Genomic DNA, 22,543 nt, shown 5'->3' with positions numbered 1-22,543 from the left:
ACTTGGGTCAAATGTTTCGGGTAGCCTTCCACAAGATTCCCACAATAAGTTGGGTGAATTTGGGCCCATTCCTCCTGACAGAGCTGGTGTAACGGAGTCAGGTTTGTAGGCCTCCTTGCTCGCACACGCTTTTTCAGTTCTGCCCACAAATTTTCTATAGGTTTGAGGTCAAGGGCTTTGTGGTGGCCACTCCAATACCTTGACTTGGTTATCCTTACGCCATTTTGCCACAACTTTGGAAGTATGCTTGGGGTCATTGTCCATTTGGAAGACCCATTTGCGACCAAGCTTTAACTTCCTGACTGATGTTGATGATGTTTTGTGAAGTGCACAAAATAGTTTGTTTGTTTTTTAAATAATCTACTAGCAACATATCATGACAAAACTCTTTGGGCACTTTAGTACCTACTTTCCCCGATTCGCCTCTATCACCGAAGCCACCAGCAGGCTGTTCCTCTCTTGACGTCAAAGCCGCAATGTGTTGTTGGTATGAGGTTTTAATGCATTTAATTCAAATTGCGAAAATAGAAGTGTATAAATTTTTTGTAAACTTTTGCATGGAGGCTGTTTAGCTGTTAGATTTGTGGAATATATATGGAAAATATATACAGTGGTGCAAAAAAGTATTTAGTCAGCCACCAATTGTGCAAGTTCTCCCACTTAAAAAGATGAGAGAGGCCTGTAATTTTCATCATAGGTACACTTCAACTATGACAGACAAAATTAGGGGAAAAAATCCAGAAAATCACATTGTAGGATTTTTTATAAATTTATTTGCAAATTATGATGGAAAATAAGTATTTGGTCAATAACAAAAGTTTATCTCAATACTTTGTTATGTACCCTTTGTTGGAAATGACAGAGGTCAAACGTTTTCTGTAAGTCTTCACAAGGTTTTCACACACTGTTGCTGGTATTTTGGCCCATTCCTCCATGCAGATCTCTAGAGCAGTGATGTTTTGGGGCTGGGCAAAACGGACTTTCAACTCCCTCCAAAGATTTTCTATGGGGTTGAGATCTGGAGACTGGCTAGGCCCCTCCAGGACCTTGAAATGCTTCTTACGAAGCCACTCCTTCGTTGCCCGGGCGGTGTGTTTGGGATCATTGTCATGCTGAAAGACCCAGCCACGTTTCATCTTCAATACCCTTGCTGATGGAAGGACGTTTTCACTCAAAATCTCACGATACATGGCCCCATTCATTCTTTCCTTTACACGGATCAGTCGTCCTGGTCCCTTTGCAGAAAAACAGCCCCAAAGCATGATGTTTCCACCGCCATGCTTCACAGTAGGTATGGTGTTCTTTGGATGCAACTCAGCATTCTTTGTCTTCCAAACACGACGAGTTGAGTTTTTACCAAAAAGTTATATTTTGGTTTCATCTGACCATATGACATTCTCCCAATCTTCTTCTGGATCATCCAAATGCTCTCTAGCAAACTTCAGACGGGCCTGGACATGTACTGGCTTAAGCAGGGGGACACGTCTGGCACTGCAGGATTTGAGTCCCTGGCGGCGTAGTGTGTTACTGATGGTAGGCTTTGTTACTTTGGTCCCAGCTCTCTCCAGGTCATTCACTAGGTCCCCCCGTGTGGTTCTGGGATTTTTGCTCACCGTTCTTGTGATAATTTTGACCCCACGGCGTGAGATCTTGTGTGGAGCCCCAGATCGAGAGAGATTATCAGTGGTCTTGTATGTCTTCCATTTCCTAATAATTTCTCCCACAGTTGATTTCTTCAAACCAAGCTGCTTACCTTACCTTAAGTTCAAACAGGTGCCATTAATAAAGGTAACAAGTGGAGGACAGAGGAGCCTCTTAAAGAAGAAGGTACAGGTCTGTGAGAGCCAGAAATCTTGCTTGTTTGTAGGTTACCAAATAATTATTTTCCACCATAATTTGCAAATAAATTCACTGGATTTTTTTCTCCCTCATTTTGTCTGTCATAGTTGAAGTGTAGCTATGATGAAAATTACAGGCCTCATCTTTTTAAGTGGGAGAACTTGCACAATTGGTGGCTGACTAAATACTTTTTTCCCCCACTGTATGTGTATATATATATATATATATATATATATATATATATATATATATCTGGTGCAACCTTTCCTTTAAGTATGAACATGAAAATGCAGTGACTATCGCTTCAGTACGTTTTCTGGTCTTTTCATAGCTAACATTGTCCAATGTCTGGAGATGGGGGGTAAAAACAAGTGTGGTGTTTAGTGTAGATATTCCAGGAATCATAGACACCTATCAGGCTATATAGTATTATGTAGGCTGTATATAAGCTTGTCACTTAGGGTTCTCGTGGGCATGGTCGATTGCAAAGTAATAGTCTTAATTATTCATGGGCCGTTTACCGATTTGATATGTTGCATTTGCTAACGTCACATTATGGCAGTCCGTACCATGTTGGTTTATTATATTCAGGCTGCCTAGTTCAGTCGGAGTCCTAGCCTTTTGTCGTCTGTCATGTTTTCTTATTCCCCTGGTTGTTAAGTTTCTCTGTCTGGGAGCCCACTGGCTCTATAATGTTCAGCTCCACTAAACTGATCTGCCATGATTTGCCGCTGGTTATGCATCAGTGCAGCATTCTCATTTCACATTTCTCCTACAATATTGCGGTATGGAATAATGAACCGTGTGTGTCTGTGTTCTCCTGATTGCTGCATTTGACAACACAGCCATGGGGAGCTCAACCAAGCACGCGGCAGTCCAGGTTTAATTTCCTCAGTCAGATGGAGAGATGGGCAGAACAAATGTTCTCCTTCGAACCCCTCCTCTCCTCTTCAGACCTTTTTCTCCCCATTTGTCTCTCAAGGTGCTATTCAAACCAAGCCCCAGGTTACTGTGTGCCCAAATGCTTGCTCCTCGTCAGCCACCCTACATCTGCCTGCCCATTTTTACTTTTTCCGCTTAATCTTTCAGGAAATCGACGAGGCCTGCAAGCGCATCAAGAGGGACATCGACGACCTGGGACACGACGCGGGGGACATCAAAATCATCCCGTTGTACTCGACGCTGCCGCCCCAGCAGCAGCAAAGGATCTTTGAGCCGCCACCACCCCGCAAGCCCAACGGAGCCATCGGGAGGAAGGTAAACGCCACTCGATTCACTCCTCAGCAGCACAGGGCATCCCAGCAACTCAATATCTCCCTTCCAGAGAGGGAGGGGAGGGAGTGAAAGTGGGAGAAAGTGAGAGGGCTAAAGGAAGCGAGAATTGGAGAGTGGCAGAGAGACGGGGAAGTAGGTGGGTGGATATGGAGTGGGAGGGGGGGTTAGAAAAACTGTTTTCCCGCTTCAGCTTTGGTGCAGGACTGACTCACACAACATATGCTGCTTTTGTCAGCATATGATTCCCTGCTCTAAAATATAACTGGGGTATTACTCACTCCCTGCATGCCTGAGGAAAGCACTGAAGCCACAGTCTTTTAATCTCTTGCACTCCTCTATTGGTTTTGCACAGCCTCTCTCTCAGAGAACAGAGGCCACAATCATCTGGTCTTCTCAGTGCCAGGGAAAGGCAGCATGCATTACCGGAACTTTGCTCATCTACAAAAGAATGTGTGAACATTCCCCTCTTCTTGTTCCCTTGTCCTGAACTGGTCCCACAGAGCAATGTACGGCCCTTCGACTTCATGTTCCATTATTAATACGGGCCGCAAACCTGTCCAGTGTTTTGTTTATGGCTCGGTGTTCAAACGAGCGCACTATAATCACAGCAGTGGAACCACCTGGACGGCCACGCTGTTGGCAAGGAATCTGATGGAATATCAAAACCCTGTCACACCGCCAGTAATTTGCGAACATTTGCCCCAACATCTGACTGGGATTTGATGAATGACTCATTGTGTGCTGCCTACCCAATTGAGGCTGATTTGGCTGTCATCGGAGCCCCGAAAGATTATTGATGACTTATTTGGAATAATGAAGTCACCGCCTGATCATTTTTATATATACAGTGCTTTTGGAAAGTATTCAGACCCCTTGACTTTTTCCACATTTTTGTTACATTAAAGCCTTGTTCTAAAATTGGTTTAATTGTTTTTTTTTTCTCCTCTCATCAATCTACACACAATACCCCATATTTATTTTGCAAATGTATTAAAAATAAAAAACTATCACATTTACATTAGTATTCAGACCCTTTACTCAGTACTTTGTTGAAGCACCTTTGGCAGCGATTACAGCCTGGAGTCTTCTTGGGTATGACCCTTTAACCAAGGGACCCTTCATCCAACCTGTATTTGGGGAGTTTCTCCCATTCCTCTCTGAAAATCCTCTCAAGCTCTGTCAGGTTGGATGGGGAGCATTGCTGCACGGCTATTTTCAGGTTTCTCCAGAGATGTTCGATCGGGTTCAAGTCCGGGCTCTGCCTGGACCACGCAAGGACATTCAGAGACTTGTCCTAAAGCCACTCCTTCGTTGTCTTGGCTGTGTGCTTGGCCCCAGTCTGAGGTCCTGAGCGCTCTGGAGCAGGTTTTCATCAAGGATCTCTCTGTTCTTTGCTACGTTCATCTTTCCCTCAATCCTGACTAGTCTCCCGGTCCCTGCCACTGAAAAACATCCCCACAGCACCATGCTTCACTGTAGGTATGATGCCAGGTTTCCTCAAGACGTGACGCTTGGCATTCAGGCCAAAGAGTTCAATCTTGGTTTCATCAGACCAGAGAAACTTGTTTCTCATCGTTTGAGGGTCTTTAGTAGGCTGTCATGTGCCTTTTACTGAGGAGTGGCTTCCATCTCACCACTCTACCATAAAGGCCTGATTGGTGGAGTGCTGCAGAGATGGTTGTCCTTCTGGAAGGTTCTCCCATCTCCACAGAGGAACTCTTGGGTTCAATTCCCTGACCAAGGCCCTTCTCTCCCGATTGCTCGGTTTGGCCGTGCGGCCAGCTCTAGGAAGAGTCTTGGTGGTTCCAAACTTCAACCATTTAAGAATGATGGAACCCACTGTGTTCTTGGGGACCTTCAATGCTACAGACATTTTTTGGTAGCCTTCCCCAGATATGTGCCTCGACACAATCCTGTCTCGGAGCACTTCTAAAAATTCCTTCAACCTCATGGCTTGTTTTTCTGCTCTGAAATGCACAGTCAACTGTGGGACCTTATATAGACAGGTGTGCCTTTCCAAGTCATGTCCAATCAATTGAATTTACCACAGGTTGTCTCCAATCAAGTTGTAAAAACACCACAAGGATGATCAATGGAAACAGGAAGCACCTGAGCTCAATTTCGAGTCTCAAAGCAAAGGGTCTGAATACTTATGTAAATGTAACGTAACAAAATGTGGAAAAAGTTTAGGGGTCTGAGTACTTTCCGAAGGCAAGTCTAGGAAGGCTGCTGTCATCACGTTCCTTTCTACCGCTGCGTTTTGACCCACAGCATTTTGACAGGCCCCTCTTTTCCTGCTGTTCAAGACGAGTCGGATGAAATGCTTGCTCCGGCCTTCCTCGCTCACCCTCCCGGTGTGACATTATTTTTATCTCTCTCTTCCACGTGTGTGTGTTTTGTGTAAAGGAGGCTCAACAGTTTGGCCTAAGCTAGGGCCTGGGATCTTTCCAAAGTTCAAACATCATCCCTGTGTTTGCTTGCGCTGTTCAAAGGGATGTTGACATGAAAGAAGGACACAGGCAGCACAGGGAGTGGTTTGGATGCCACCTCCACATCTTAGTAGATTGGGACGGGGTGTTTTGGATGGTTGGGAGAATTGGTAAGTGGCTGTAAATTTGCATTCAACAATTCTTTGAACAAAGAACCTCTTCCCAATATGCACTCTCAGCAGTGCCAGACTCCTCCCTGGTGTTTACAGACCGTCTCAACAGCGTGCTACCTCTCAGGTAGTTTTTTCTTCATGTTCATACCTGGCCTGAAGGGACTGTCACATGGAGGTGAGCTGTTGTCGGTGTCTGAACTTACATTGCAAAAGGGGAGAGTGAGGCTAGAATGACCGTGCAGGTCGCAATGATCATTGAACACCATATGACTTGCTTTCACTCAATGTCCAGGTTGATGAATATCATCAATTCTGGTCTTTCGCTAAGCTTAATTCGTCAAGGGTCTTAAATGTAGCAGTGGCAGCCAATGGCATTTGTCTTGAATGGACAAAAGCATGCACAGAGTGAGTTTGGCCTTCTGTTGTCAGTCTGACGCCGTCAGTGGAGGAGCCTTAGCTGAGGTGAGATGTCACCCAAGCAAGTCCAAGGAGAGGCAATGAAAGAATTAAGGATCCCGGCCTCTGCTGTCCCGCATGCTAATGGCTGCATTAAGCACTCCCTCCATTAACATAACTTGCTTGCCCGTCATGTCTCCCCAGAAAAGCCACTGATCTCCCATTTTAGAACATTTTAATGATTTAGTGTTGGAGCTTCAATTCACTGTGATTACTAGCAAAGACTTTAATCCCCCCTCTCCCTTTCAAAGTATCATCATTATGCGCTTTTGACAAATGGGCTCTTGTTTAGCGTTAGGTTTGTTTTCTATCATCCTCACGTGTGTGGATATCCCTTCAATAGTCAGCTACGCACGCCCGCTGGGATCCATTCCAGTAAGTCACTGATGTGGCAGGGCCCAAATTGTTCGAGGCGCCCTCCATTTTTACCAATCAAGGGAAGGTTTTATTTTTCAACAGGCGGTTCCTCCCAGAGGGTTGGAGTGAAAGATGGCCCCTGTTAGCCACAGTGCTCACCCCCTGCAGGTTAATAACCCAGAAATAATGCGCAGAGATGATGCTCTAATGATATTACTGATGAAAAGTCTGGAACGCTCAATACAGCTGACAGACAGACAGGAAGGAGCCGCACTGTGCTTCTCTGTGTAACAGGCCCCAGCCTCCAGACGCATTCTGAATCAATGCAGTCAATGAGAGGCCCTCCTATATGGTTATGAAATGTGAGGAGACAGGCTAGCTACTGTGGCAGCTGCTAAAGCACTGACTTACTCTTCCCTGACGTACAGGTCATTGGCCTAAACTGGTGGGAGTCATCCCATTGAACCTTTCACAGCTCCCTTTGAACAGGACACGAAGTGCTCCTTGCCACCCTTTCCTTTTGGGGAAATGTTGGCCGACATTGTTGTTTTCCAGAGATGATGGCCCAACCTGCCGGTCCATGCTAGGCTAGCCAACTTTGTTCAAGATTGCTTATCAGCTGGGTCATTGACTCAAAGAAGACACAATTTCTCCACACCTACGGGTCACTGAATATGGCTAGGTGTTCTTAATGTCTTTGCCAAGCAATTGGCTTTGGTTTAATTACAGTTTTGCTCTAGTTGTCAGCATGTAATTTTGTTTCAAAAGGTGGTTGATTCCTCTTAGTTCAAAGAGATCCCTTCAGACGTATTGTGAAGTGATACCTGCCACCGTTGATTCTTGCAATGCACCTCCAGTGTTCAATCCGATCAAGATGTACATCCCTCCCGAGGGGGAGGTGTAAACTAATCGAAGTGACCGTTGGCTTGGCCAGGCTGCCTTCTGACAGGTTTAAAATGGGTCGTCTTTGGCTGCTGCCTCTCTCCTCAGCATGAATAGAAAGCAGAATGCTTCTACTTCTAACGGCAGAATTACACAAGGCCGAGGGCTGGGCCCCCAAAAAATGTCCAAGACATTAATAACTAAACAGTCAGGCATTCTCTGGCTGGAGAGAAATCCTCGCTTAAAAGGTAGGATTTTGAAAAGCCTTTAAGGCTCACAGCTTTAGACAGCCAAACGAAACGGAGCTACGCAGGATGGGCGGCAAGTGCTCAGAATCTGTTTTGGACCCATATCGATGGATGATAACTCACAGAAGTATTTTTGTACCGGCAAATGTTTGATCAAGAGATGTGAAAGCATTAACGAAATGCATTCACATACAAGCCACATGTACACTAACAAATTAAGTACATGATTGGCAGATTTGTTAGAGGAAAGTGATGCTGTCTATTTCCTTTTCTCACGCCTGTCATTCGTTGTAAGGAAGTGTCTGTTCAATGCTTTTGGACATTTAATGTAAATGGGCAACTTTCATTATTAGCATCTTTCCTGTGCTTGTAGTTGAACTGGTATTACTTTTCCATATAAAAGAAGTGGCAGTGCACAGAATATGCAATGAAGCAATTTTATTACCACCTTCCTCCCCTCCTCTCCACATTATGCTGAGACATTGGAGTGGGAGTGGAAGTTCCCAGTACAGCAGGTTTCTGCCTGTCTGACTCCAGTCTCCAGTGCCATGGTGCACAACATAGTTCGAAGGGTTCTGGGGCCAATCAGGCTCTATCGTTACATAACAGGAACACCCCCCCAGCGGCGGTCAAGGCTCGCGTGAGAGCAGCTGCAGATCTGCCTTCCTCCCCTCCTCTCCTGTTTGTGTAAACGCTGACAGAGAGAGACCCATAGGGTGATGTGACTCATTTGATTTCGGTGCTCCGATTCAGCTGTCATTGCTCATAGACAGCCTTGCTATAGGGGATAATTGTAATAGAAAAAGATCTGGGACTGGGAAACGTGCAACTCCACAGCAGCTTCCCCGTTTGCGTTGATACCACAACCCAAACGGCTTTTCATTTGTTATTTCTCTTCCTTCTCTCCCCTCCCTTACGCAGTATTTGTCTGCACCCTATTACATTTTAGGGAAAATAAATGTTGCAGCCGGGCCCTGATGCTTTGATCAACCGACGCACCCTTCTGACAGCTGAGGAGTGGGCTTTTTTCCCTCCTCGTCTCCCCTCTGCTTCTTCTAAGTATTACTATGTGTTACCTCGGAGGAATTTCTCCTAAAGAAACCCAGCTGTAATATTTCTAACATTATACTTGGAAATGGGGAATCATAGGAAAAGAAAACCCCCTCCTTGGCTTTGAAGCAGTTGAAAACAAATCTCTGTTCTCATCACCTGCTCTAGTTTAGAGTCTCATTTTTGCCGTGACTCATTTTTTGTGACTCTAAACATAATTGCCGCAATCCTCCGAGCTTATTAATTTTAATGCAACTTCGCTTCTATTTCGAGGTGGGTTTTGAGCACATCTCTGATTGCCGGAGTGAGTGATTTTAATTTGGTGGGCGCTCTCTTGCTGCCACATGACGCCTGCACCTTGGGGCGCATGAAACATCCGCGTGTTGCTTTGTTTGTTGAAGGCGACAGGCTCCATTACTCAGAAAGCAAGTCAGAATTTGATTTCCTTTCATTTTTTCACCGCAACTTTCATTTTAATCTAAAACAAATTCCTCCAGTCTTGTCAGACTATAATCTCGGAGGATGAACGTCAACGTACACAGTGATTCTGAAAGAACTGCATTTTAAATGCAGGCCACCCGCTGGAAAAGGAACTATTACATCAATTATTTGTTGTAATTTTGAAGACCTGTGGGAGGGGCTTTTTGTAAGAGAGAAGATGACATCTCGTGGAGACTGGTAGCGTGCTGCGAGCTGACAGCGGCACCCCCTCCAAAAAGAGCAGTGGTAATACATGTGGAAGGGACACTCAGCGGCGAGGCAGCCCGCTGCAGTTTGCAGACGCCTCATTCGACTTGATTGCAACAACTGTTGCAGTACTCCCCTGTTGGGTCCTATTAGACAGTGTGTCTGCGATGGGCCATGGAAGTGTCTGCAGAACTTAATTCATTCAGATGTTGATGCGTGCTCGCTGTAGAAGTGTAGTGACTTGAGTGTTGAGTAGTGTCTCCACTAAAGGGGGATTTGTATGGGGCCACAAATGAACTATTGGTCATTTTTCCCTTTATTAAAACATTTGCTCCGTCTCGCTCTCATACTAAGATATTTTGACCTCCCCCAATGGCAGTAGGTTTTGACCTATGACCTAATAATTTCCCTCACATATTCAACACCTTATGACTAGACTCTGTGTCAAAATTGAGAATTCATGAATATGTGAATGACTGAATTATTAACCTATCAAATGACCAAATACCGGAATGAGTGAGTGAATGATTGAATAGTGCCATTTCATTACAGAGCCTCGACCCATGTTACTCTCCCTTTACCACAACTCCTCCCTAATGACTTACTCTAAACCCAGCTGTACTAATTTCCGCAGGTCGTGGTTTCGACAAACATCGCTGAGACATCCCTGACCATTGACGGTGTGGTGTTTGTAATTGATCCCGGATTTGCCAAGCAAAAGGTTTGCCGCTGTCCTTCCTCCCCTGCGTCACCCCCATCCACCCCTCCTTAGCCTAATCTTCTCCGATCATCTGCCTCTGTTGCCTGAAAATCCCCAGATAAACAGAGCAGCGCTGCACCTGACAGCGGCAGAGATGGAAAAGCCTGTTATTTATTCCTCTGACATTTCTCTAGCCCAGAGCCAAGTCATACACGTGGCTCAATCAGAGATGATATATTTTCCCGTCTTGGATTGTGTGTGCATGTGTGTTTGTGCTTGTGTGTGTATGTGATTTGGGAATATGTGTGTTAGTGTCTCTTGTGTATGTGTGAAACTCAATTTCCCCCTGTAACCTGCATATAAATGCTGGTCTATTTCTCAACCATGATGCCCCCTATGCCTCATCCCTTTTGTAAATTATTGTGTACCTGTGTTTGTGAAAAGAGTGATTTGAATCCTCTCAATACCTCACCTGTCCCCCTTGCTGTTCCTTCCAGGTGTATAACCCTCGTATCAGAGTGGAGTCCCTCCTGGTGACGGCCATCAGCAAAGCCTCGGCCCAGCAGAGGGCGGGGCGCGCCGGGAGGACACGCCCAGGGAAGTGCTTCCGCCTCTACACAGAGAAGGCCTACAAGACCGAGATGCAGGTTAGTAGTGGTACTACTATAAGAATTATATTAGTCCCAGATGAATTGTCTATAACCGATTAGATTATTTGAAGCTGCTTAGGAATGCTAAGGTCTCCAGGTCGAGATACCTACATATTACATTATTTCCAGAGAGTGTATAGAGCAACGTCGTTCATTGCTTACTTGTATCGTGATTCTTATAAGTGCAGTGCACTTGTACCTCTAGACTATACAGAGAAAAGGCATATGAGGCTTAATTATACCTGTACACTGAAAATAAACATCTCCATTTCCCAGCTATCCAGTATTTCCACTTAGAACACAAGTCTCCTATTCCTTATTCAGCCCTTTTCACTCTGACAGCTGGATTCCCCACCAATCACCCACAGCCCTTTTTAATAACCTGCGCCAGTGACACGGATCCCCCCCCCCCTCCCCCTGTGACAAATGAACACGTGAAAGACCCAGTCCTCCACTTTAACAGGGTAATTCTTTAACGTCACACCGACTGGCAGAGGGCATTTTAAAACAAGTTAAATAGCCCTTCAAGCGGCCCTAGACTTCTATTTTCTGTTCACTTTGACGTACGAGTGCGTGTAACGAGATAATCAGCACCCTTACTAATTTGTTTTGATTTGAAACCGTCTCCTCCGGTTTCCCTTTCTTCTGTCACAGGACAACACGTATCCAGAGATTTTGAGGTCCAACCTGGGTTCGGTCGTGCTGCAGCTCAAGAAGCTAGGTATCGACGACTTGGTTCATTTCGACTTCATGGACCCACCAGGTAAGAACTCTTTTATTGCATTTTGACAAAAGGGATAGATCTTTTTGTTGTGTTAATATCTTGTTTTTGTGTTACTAGGGGACCTATTCAGTCAAGGCTAAATTAATTTCATCCTGCACAGTGTGTGTACACAGTGTGATTGTAAATGCTGCTGAGTTTTTCTTTGTTTCACAGTGTAAATCACATAGCCAAACATGACTTCTTTTTTTTACTTAAAAGAGATTAATGTTCGTGACTTATCCTGGAAACCCAGTGACGGAGATTGATTGAATAGGGCCTCAAGTTGTAAAGTTGGGTGGGTTTTGATAGATAACACCATGGTGAATTTCTGTCTCATTTCAATCACAGAATCATCTGTTAAGGGCTAATGAATAGACATGGACGGGTACATCTCAGGTCCACAAATTTTTTTTGTTGAACTGAAAATGTTTGATGTATGACACCCAATCTGGGTCAGCTATGAGCTTAGAAAAATGAAAAAGAGAAAATATGGAGTGTTTGTAGAGTCTAAAATAATTGTTCTGTCTTGGAAGTTTAGCATAATGGCCACATTGGACCTTGTGGTTCTTTGCTCCTTTGCCGGAATAGGTAGTTAAACTGCACTGTCAAAACAAGTCTGTTTCTATCCGCTGTGGGTGGACATGGTGTAGTGACTAGGGAGGAGTAGTTTGGCTGGTCAGTCGATGTGTGTTTGGGCTGTCGCTTCTCCAGGCACCCCCTATTCCCCCTGTTCATCTGCACTGGGCTGGAGCCTGGCCAAAACACACAAGAGGTGCCGTGTCTCGTCCCAATGTCACTTACTTCTCTTCCCAGCAGCCCCGGAGCCAACACACCATGCGTGTGTTCTTACTCTCCCCAAGGAGAACTGCCCCCCCCCCCCCCCCCCCCCTCGGACTCTCTGTCCATAGCCTCAACCCCAGACCCCCCCACCACCTTAATACAGTTTTCATCTCACCTCCGAGATTAAACCCATCTCTCCCCATCCACGGCGCCAAACACCATTTTGAGAATGAAATTGGTTACATCAATAGCCCCGGTATCACCTTGGCTATTGCCTTCTCTTTATATTCCGCCGATGAAACGTGACTGACCTATTCCCCCAACCTCCGCCACCCACCCCCTTCAGTTCTCTCCCACAACTATACGTCTCCTAGCACTTAAGGGTTAGCCCCCCGCCTGGTCCACTCAAGCCTTGTCCATTTAGTCTAACTGGGAATGAGGGGAAGGAATGATTACCTTATTCATCCACTTAGAAAAAAAGGCTGTCCCTGGAAGTTCTACACGCTGTCAGTGGAGGCACTGGGTCCGTCTAACTAGCTGCTTAGCGCCCCGGGAACACGAGCTGATTGGACTAGAAAGATGAATAGCCGGAGTATGCTGTGCCCTCGCTCCAACGCACTTCAAAGCTTCTCCTCCAAGAAAAGTCTTTGTATCTCGCCGGCGCACAGGTCAATTTGACATGTGGTGCAGAAGAACCACTCCCAGGATGGCTATGCCAGAGTTCTGGGTTCAGCCAAGTGGATCTCTGGAACTGGTTAAAGAGAGCAATGGATGTGGGTCTCCAGGTAGAGGGGCATGATTGGAACATGTTTTGCTCCTTAGCCCAGCGTTTCCCAAACTAGGCGTCGCCTGATTTTGAAAAATGGGGTCGTGAGAGAAACTCTGAAATACTGGCCCAACGCTCTAAACGCTAGGCCAGAGCGCTAGTCCCAATTTGTAATAGACTGGCATAGCCCCAATTAAAAAAGTAAATATTGATCTGCAAAAAAAAACTGGGATCACAAATGGGGTTGTGGACCAAAAAAGGTTTGGGAACCCCCTGCCTTAGCCTGTAGCCATTTGGATTGTCCACACACCGTCATCTGACTGATGAGGCCAGACAACCCAATGAATAAAATGTCAGCTCCTCAAAGGGCTTGAGAGATGGAATGCTTCCTTGAGACGATTGAAAACCTCTGCTGCTACGATGGTGGGGGGATGAGTCCCATCAGCCATTTGTTTTAATTTATCATCAATTTGGGCACATTAAAAGGATTTAATCACGACTTGGGTTTGTGCTGCTGTCATTAAGGCAAGTGGGGACACTGTCATTGAGCTGCTGCTCTCTTCTGTGGCTGTATGCAATGAAACGGTGCAGGCAGGGTGATACCTTGGAGGGGCAAGGATTGGAGAGGTCCATATATTTTAAGGTTAACCAAAGAACCCAGGCATGGAGGCCATTGGCTTTTAGTTTGTGTTGCATTTGAGTTAGGCCTGAATCTTAATGGAGAACCTTGGTTTCCACCCTGTAACCAGGGAGCACACGAGCGGCCAGTCTATTTCTCTGTCAACCTGCCTCGCTCCACGCTCAATAAGCACAGTGGCAGTGGCGTGAAGCGGCTCACCAAATCACATAAAGTCCCAGAGAAATCAGTAGCGATTTACAGGAAGGACCAGCCTTAAGGTGGGATTCATTTGCCTCTTGACATTTGCAGAGTAGTACATTTCAAAGCCAATGTGAGTTTAATGTACCTTTCAGCCTTTAGTCCCATTGATTTGGCCCTTGGTTAATATATTGGATTCTCATGTATTGAGGTGGTCAATAGTTTATTTCTGATGAGGTGCATCATGTATAGATTGCATTTCCACACTTGTGCATCATGTTACAGATACTGCAAAATCAGATTTTCCTCCAAAACGGGTGCTTCTGCCACAAGCCATTGATAAAGTAATGTGGCTAGATCTCACTTTTCTATAACAAAAGTAGTTTTGATGCCCCGAATCGATTTGTTCGTCATAAGAAAATACCTGCTTTTATTTTGAAAAAGGCTTTTTTTGATTCCTTGTTTGAGAGGAATTAAAGTGAACAACATGGCCCTCAGCTGAAGCCGAAGCTAATTTTCAGTTGACATGCAACTGGTCATTAGGCTTCAGTTTTCCTGAGCCGAAGGTCAATAATTGCATCTTGGGGAAAATCTTTTAACCAAACGTGGGAGCCCTGTTTTGATGCATTAAGTGAAGGGTTCCCCTGTAATTGCATTAGAGTTGTTTTGAATCAGCGGAGCTGAAGATGAAAAATGAGTCTCCCCTCCACCATTAAAGTTTCCGTTCGGGGTAACCGGCCATCACATATAGAGGTGCTTGTTTTAATCTCCCCTTGTGTTCTTTCCATCTTCCTCTGCGGTTTCTTTTTTTCACTTTCCTCCTATGCCATCCCTTGCGCTTCCTGTGCTTCTCTTCAATTTCTTATTTAAACCTTTCTTTATTTAAACCTTATTTATCCAGGTTACTCTCATTTGATATAAAATCACATTTTTGTGTGAAAAGACCTGGTCCAAGATGGCAGCGGTTGACAATAGTACAAATATTTTCTTACCCTCGTCTCCCTCTCTCGTCTCCCTCTAGCACCGGAAACCCTGATGCGGGCCCTGGAGCTGCTCAACTACGTGGCGGCACTCAACGATGACGGCGACTTGACGGAGCTAGGCTCCATGATGGCCGAGTTCCCCCTAGACCCGCAGCTAGCCAAGATGGTGATTGCCTCCTGCGAGTTCAACTGCTCCAATGAGATCCTGTCCATCACAGCCATGCTGTCAGGTAATACTCAGGGAGAAAAGTGTGGTATGCCCATCACAAGCCACCGTCATTATTGTGCACACTAATTTTCCTGTGGAAGTTGTATGTTCTTGACAAATTTGCCCTTCATCCTCCACAAAAGATGGATTCAGTGCCCTGCATCTGCAATTTTTTTTCTCTTAGTTGTCCAGACGATGATCCCTTTACCCTTGACCCCTTTCTTGTTTAGTCTATTTCACCAGACAGGTTTTGGAGATAATTAGATTATATGTTTAAAGTCATGAACTTGCCTAGTTAAGTAAAATAAAAAAGTCATGAACTTCTGAAACTCAAGACTTTAATGTGATTGTGTCTGCAGACACAACATGAAGACCCTACTATATCTAGCCTTTGATATGCAGTTGTTGACATTAGATTTGTTTGTCTGGTGTCTAGAGCTGGTCCGAGCATTTCACACCTGGTTCGTGAGAAAAACATATTTGTCCGGGAAAGAACATAAAACCATGCCTCTGTCATTGTAGCAATGACATCACTCTAGTACTGATGGAGTTCTAAAAAGAGCTGTGTATAGGGGGTGTAATCTGAACTCCATCTCTGCAACTGTGAATTTCAATAACGATGTTGATGAATGTGATTTGACTTGCGGCTGATAGCAAATTTAATCTCTAATGGGCCTTAACTTTGCACACGACCCCATTTGAACACAGTGAGGAAGAAAGAGTAGAGCAGAAGGAGTTGGTGGTGTCAGTCAGTTAATATTTGTCAGGCAGGAAAAATGCGTGTCTACAGTAAATTAATGAGTTTATAGTCTGAGCAGCACCAATGTGCTGCGGCAGTAATTGCACTTTAGGCTTGCCAAAGCAGAGTGCTGCTCATTGAGATGAATCCGATGCTTTTGAACAGAGGGAAAGGGAATTTAACTAGCTGTTTGGACAGGCTGCACATCTATAACTGGTGTGTCAAGGAACCCGGTTTTCTGCTGAGTTCATTACCGAGTCAGCAGTGGATACTAGGCCTCGCATCGCCCAGGCAACCAAGTGTAGGGGTTCGAATCGATAAACACTCAGCTTTCACCCGTTAAGCCCACGATGGAGCATGTTTTAACGTTAGGCTGCTCACAACAAGTTTTGGGAAGGCGGGAGGTGTTTGATGCAGCCTTTTGATGTACAAGTGCTTTTCCGCGTGGATGCAAGACCATGGGTTTCCCTCTAAAGTGCTCCGGCAAAGATTGAGTGGTTAAGAGGACACTTTCTTTGGTGTCCCTCTGCACCACCGCTTAAAGAGCTTATGAGTCAGATGCAGGCTAGCCTCATAAATGCCCTTTACCCAAACAGTTTGAGTAAAGATAATGTTTTGGGGGTTGGAGCCCCTTTCTATGCCCCTCTCATACCCTGGCTGAGGTTAGGTCTTACAGTATGCAGCTCGTAAAACATCTAACCTCAATTCTGCGCAAAGCAGGAGAAAGCCAACCCTCCTTTGCCTTCTCCCACCCCCTTTCACCCCCTTCTTCCGACACGCACCTGTGGCAATGCTCTGCCCCGTGAAGTGCTCTCTCTGGCCTCTCTGACCCGAGGCCTTGTTCTTCTCTGTGGGAATTGCTTAACTCATCCCTATGGGCGGCTGTGTTGGGGCCCATACCAACCTTGTTTAGTCCCACAGTGCTTCGTACGACCCACGGAGGCTAGGAAGGCGGCCGACGAGTCCAAGATGCGTTTCGCCCACATTGACGGAGACCACCTGACCCTCCTCAATGTCTACCACGCCTTCAAACAGAGTACGTGTCCCACAGAATGTCCATTGAGCATGCTTTATTAGAATTCAGGACTAGGAATAATCTGTGTCCGGTAAGCCAACCTTAATGTCACCTAACATACAGTGCCTTTTTGTCAACGATCTACACAAAATACTCTGCAATGTCAAAGTAGAAGAAAAATTCAAACTTTTGTAAAACGTTTGTGAAAGATAAATCACTATCTTGATTCCATAAGTATTCAACCCCCTGAGTCTGAACATGTTAGAATCACATTTGGCAGCAATTACAGCTGTGACTCTTTCTGGGTAAGTCTAAGAGCTTTGCACACCTGGATTGTACAACATTTGCACATTATTCTTTAAAAAAATATTCAAGCTCTTGTCAAGTTGGTAGGTAATCATTGCTTGCCAAAGATTTTCAAGACAATTTTAAGTCAAAACTGTAACTAGGAACATTAAATGTTGTCTTGGTAAGCAGGTCCCGTGTATATTTGGCCTTGTGTGCTAAAAGGTGAATTTGTCTCTCAATGTCTGTTGGAAAGCAGACTGAAACAGGTTTTCCTGTAGAATCTGCTTAGCTCTATTCCATTTATTTTTATCATAAACTCCCTAGTCCTTGCAGATGACAAGCCTACCCATAACATGATGCAGCCTTCACCATGCTTGAAAATATGAAGTGCTACTCATGTGTTGTGTTGGATATTCCCCAATCATAACGCTTTGTATTCAGGACAAAAAGTTAATTTCTTTGTCAAATGTTTTGTAGTTTTACTTTAGTTTAAAATTCGGGCTTTAACACAACAAAATATGGAAGAATTAAGGGGTGTGAATACTTTCTGAAGGCACTGTAAATCTATATCTCACCTCTCACAGACCATGAGTCGACACAGTGGTGCTACGACAACTTTGTGAACTACAGGTCGCTGATGTCGGCCGACAACGTGCGCCAGCAGCTGTCCCGGATCATGGACCGCTTCAGCCTGCCCCGCCGCAGCACAGAGTTCACCAGCAGAGACTACTACATCAACATTCGCAGAGCGCTGGTCACAGGATTCTTCATGCAGGTCAGTGCTCACTGGCCAAACAGAGAAAGGAAGGGCCCAGAGGGTTCTGTCTCGGAATGTGTTGTCATGCTCTATGGCGCCATATTGTCCCCCAACAACACAGCACTTGGTTTTGACCTTTGGGTAGTTGGCTAGTCCCTTGTACATGTTCCAAAAATGTCACAGGCCAGAGTAGAGTATGTGGATTAGTCAGTTAACCCTAGTCAATGTTTTGAAATGGGAAAATGGCACTGTACCACTGACTTATGGTTAGATAACCCGTATTCAATATAAGCTTGTTAGCTTGTCAAACTAATGCCATCCCTTAAAGTAGCAATCAACAGTTGAAACAATAACAAAGCGTACTCCACGTTTCAGTAAAAAGCTGAGGGAAATGTAACCGCTCTCAAATTCATACACAGAGCTATGGATGCAAGGACTGATCTAAAAATGATAGTTTTAACCATGTTTTGAGGCTATAGTTTTACATTTACTTTAACAAACATTGGCGTAAAACAAGCTTATATTTTGGGTTCTGATGGGGTACGACAGTTGAACTAAACTCACGAGACAGAAGTTAAATTCTTTGTAGCAACTGCAGATTGCCCCTTTAACCTATTAAGGCTACCCCCCTACTTTTAATAATGACATATCAGGCAATTTCCGGCCAAACGTTCCCCTAGCGGGATGTATGTCCTAGACAGGTTTGACTGAAGAAAGATACAGCGCTGCTTTTGTGCTTCACCTTGGTGGTGTTTTCTCGATACTCACCATGTCTGTTTAGTTAACAGGTGCTTACACTGTTGCTTAAAACACAACACGTCAAGATGCTTATTGTAATGGATCGCCTCCCCTAAGTGTGCGCACACAGGCACCACCAGTTAAACACATAATAAGAATTCAAGGCAATTTGCTGCCTGCTAAGGGAAAATAAATGACATTTTGTTGAAAGTCCATTTCTGGGGGAACCTGAAAACAAGGGACCTGACAAGTTGAATTACGCCGTTAATATAACAATATTTGTCAACATTAACCTTTTATCGCAAAGACACATTTGTAGCTCATATTGCAGTTCAGAGGCGTTTGAGCGCACATCTTTGTTTGGAGAGGTCTTTATTGAGACTGATTGATTGGCCTCGTTAATCACAGCAGCCATCGTCTGCATATTGAAGTACCCCGAACGGAAACCAAAAATGAACCGCCCTCCTTAACTTGGCAAATTCTGCTGAAGTTAAAACGCCTAAGCCCAGAGCTGCCTCTTCTTCCCTTTTTCTGTGTAATTGATTGTGTTCATTGTACTTTAAGATGTACACTATATTCCAAGGGGTCAGTCTAGTTCATACCTGAATAGGCCGATTTGGCTGCAGGGATTATAGATGGTAAAAAAAACTATGTTCAATCGCCTCAGGATTAAAAAAAAACATGAGTGCCTGATCAGTAAACCTTTGATACTGTGTTTCTGTGCGTGTATGGTAGGGATGTAACGTTTAGTTCAAATGTTTAAGATTTGAGTGCATCGGTCTGTGGGACCTCAAACCGATCCAAATGTTGCATGCATCGGTCAGAAAATAGATTCAAACGTTATGAATCGCTGGTTCACTAAAACGTTTTGCTCATATGACTTTTTTCTACCTTCTGAAAATACCTATATATCTTTTGTGCCAACTGATACGTCCTCTTCATCAGTGTCAAACTAAGCATGTAACTGTGTTGAACGTCATTGATCTACAAGTCATTTTTCATGCTGAAACACCCCAGGCAATATCAGTAGCCGAGTCAAACTGCTCACTGTGCTGCTTCGTGCGCAGACCAACCAGATGTAGGCGGACTATTCCTGATCTTGCACATTTGCGCGGCACCTTCAGCATTCAAATGCTTGTAAACTGGCTTGCACAATATTAGGCTTTATTAGTTGAGTGAAAACCAATGTAATTTGATAGGTTATTGTGCAGTTGAAAAATGTGTTTTACCGGAATAAAAGTAAGCTACCGGAGACAACTTTCATCTGGCTATAGCCTATACCTGCTGATCGGGGCTTATATTGGATTTTTTTTAAACGATTGTTCAGGTTCCCCATCAGCAATAGTTTTGGTTGTTTTGCTTTAAATAATCTGTGTATATGGTCAGTTTTAGATATACAGGGTCAAGTTGATAATTACATAACGACCAAAACCATTTGTTTTGAGACGGTGCTATTTATTCATTGCCATAGCTAATTATTTGATACATTACTAGCTAAAACATGTTTAATTCAGATCAAAAGAGAAAATCATACATTGCCCCCCAATCTAACAGTAGCTCAGGTGACTACATACACCATAGACATATATTGTACATAATTTAGACACACAATTCAGCTCAGCAGATTTGAATTGAAAATGGAAAATTAATGTGTTTCTGCAACAGATGTTAGAGCATCGAACCGTATCCCACCGAACCGCATCGATTCATTCCTCTAATCAAACCGAATCGCACCAAATAATTTCAAACTAAAACGTATTGTTTCTGTATTGTATAGGAGCCCATGTATCTAGATACACATTGAATCGTCTTGAAAGAGAAAGATGCATATCCCTCGTGTATGGACTTTAAATTAGTTGATACTGTATGCATTAGTGAGATTTTGTTAATAAATGTCAATGGAAGCCCTCTTGAAATGTAGTTAGTCTTGTGTGAACAAGTGCCCAGTGCAGCTACTATCTAGCCTACTGTCTCTGTATGTGATTGACAGGTAGCCCATTTGGAGCGTACAGGCCACTACCTGACTGTGAAGGACAACCAGGTGGTCCAGCTGCACCCCTCCACTGTGCTGGACCACAAGCCGGAGTGGGTGATGTACAATGAGTTTGTGCTGACCACCAAAAACTACATCCGCACCTGCACCGACATCAAACCAGAGTGGTAAGCTCACTGCCTGCCTAGCCCCAGGTCCATCTTGTCTAGTGCGTGTGCTCCTGACTATAGTCGGTCCTCGCCTAGATTCTTCTAGGCGTCTGTGAATGTGCTTGCCTGCAGTCAAACCCGCCTGCTCCTAGATCCATATTCCAGAGAGAGAGACTACAGCTTCTAGTGTTCATGTTTCCTTCTAGACTGGTGAGAATGTGAGTAGCGTGTGTAAAAAAAATGAAATAAAAAAGCAGTCAGCCCGCTCCTTATGTGTTTGTGGGACTGTGCGCGTTGTTGGTTTACATGTCTGCACCGATCTCTCTCTCTCTTTCTCTCTCTCTGTACCTGGGAGAGAAAGCCTTCCTTGTCTTTCTCTCATACACACACACACACACACACACATACACCCACAAATACACACACACACAATCCAGACACATTTCATGACTGTTTATTTGTGTCCTTTCCCAGGCTGGTGAAAATCGCCCCGCAGTACTATGAGATGGGAAACTTCCCCAACTGTGAAGCCAAGAGACAGTTGGAGCGCATCGTAGCTAAACTCTCAACCAAGGAATACTCTCAGTACTAACACAAGTGTGTATGAGAACAATACCATCACCTCCAGCACTAAGGGCATCTGAACTCTTTATCTGAGCACTCTTCATTTTCTTCAAAAGCCTTTTCTTCTCATTGGTTCATAATGTATTCTTTTCATACTTTTTGTTTGGGTCTTCCTTATTTTGACCACCTGTAGTCATTTGTGATTAACAGGTGGTTGGCACTGCGGCCGATCCGGGTAGGAGTTAGTGCTCAACACAGTTACTGCCATTGACCATGGTAAAGCATGACCATTTATGTAGATGTTGACATTCCTTTTTAGAAAGTGTGAACTCTTACTGAAATGTACTTAGGTAGAGACATTCCATGCTAATTCATTGAACCAACTTTGACTTCAATTTATGGAAAAATACCAGAGTGGACGGTTTAGCACCCTCTGTCTTGCTTGTATAGCTACCAGACTTTGGTGTTATGTTAGGGGGAGGCGCTCAATAGGTTGAAATGTTAAAAACGTGATTGTCTTGTGTTTTATATATTGTTTTTGAGGTTGGAATAATACTGTGAAAATGATAATGCCCTTTTAGTGTAAGAGCTGTTTGAAAAGAGCCTGACATTTCAGTCTGTTTTGATTGGATGGACTTTTGTAAATTAGTTGATAGACCAATAAGAAAGAGTTCCAAAGCTCTGCCAATAACAGCTAGTTTTCTGTTTTCCCCTCGCCACTCAGACCACTTCCAGACAGTCCAAGCTAAGTTCTTGCTTGAGAAATTGCTTTCTTTTTGACCATTTTAATTGAAAACCATCACAGTAAGGTACTTATTTAACAAGAAAGGTTCGATATTGATATAAAAACAGATGCATAGGGCCTTTAATGTATGTTAATGGACACAAGGGCGATCCCCTTGTGTGAACAAATGTGAGATTATAGTGGTGTGCAGACTGGGAAATCACCTGGTCATCCATTTTAAATAACATGAATAAACTGTAATAATTTGTAATGAAGGTCTTGGCATTTTTTTTGACTTTTCAAGCTTGGCCTTGGAAGTCAATTAGTTATTTTTTGTGCATATAGATATGTACTCTGCATACTGAACAAAAATATAAATGCAACATGCAACAATTTCAAAGAGTTCATATAAGGAAAGCAGTCAATTTAAATAAATAAATTAGGTCCTAATCTATGGATTTCACATGCCTGGGAATACAGATATGCATCTGTTGGTCATAGATACTTTTGTAT

General features: G+C 44.1%; 1 protein-coding gene across 5 annotated transcripts in view; it reads left to right on the top strand.

The window, feature by feature from the left end:
- dhx15 (DEAH (Asp-Glu-Ala-His) box helicase 15) overlaps nt 1-22,301 on the top strand; it is a 33,566-nt gene extending 11,265 nt beyond the window's left edge. For 3 of the 5 annotated variants that reach the window (XM_031792075.1, XM_031792074.1, XM_031792079.1), the window contains exons 6-14: nt 2,929-3,096; nt 10,031-10,117; nt 10,594-10,743; nt 11,401-11,509; nt 14,894-15,085; nt 16,716-16,838; nt 17,690-17,880; nt 20,591-20,760; nt 21,217-22,021. In XM_031792075.1, coding sequence (XP_031647935.1) covers nt 2,929-3,096; nt 10,031-10,117; nt 10,594-10,743; nt 11,401-11,509; nt 14,894-15,085; nt 16,716-16,838; nt 17,690-17,880; nt 20,591-20,760; nt 21,217-21,334 — 1,308 coding nt within the window. In that variant the 3' untranslated portion in view covers nt 21,335-22,021. Of the gene's footprint in view, nt 1-2,928; nt 3,097-10,030; nt 10,118-10,593; nt 10,744-11,400; nt 11,510-14,893; nt 15,086-16,715; nt 16,839-17,689; nt 17,881-20,590; nt 20,761-21,216 lie in introns of all 5 variants that reach the window. The other 2 variants (XM_031792078.1, XM_031792076.1) reach the window with 1 other exon arrangement.
- Nucleotides 22,302-22,543: the final 242 nt, after the last annotated feature.

This window comes from Oncorhynchus kisutch, linkage group LG16 (genome assembly GCF_002021735.2).
Source record: "Oncorhynchus kisutch isolate 150728-3 linkage group LG16, Okis_V2, whole genome shotgun sequence".
In the NCBI taxonomy this organism is placed as follows: Eukaryota; Metazoa; Chordata; class Actinopteri; order Salmoniformes; family Salmonidae; genus Oncorhynchus; species Oncorhynchus kisutch.
Note: the sequence above shows the minus strand (reverse complement) of the source record. Positions and strands in the feature narration are given on the sequence as shown.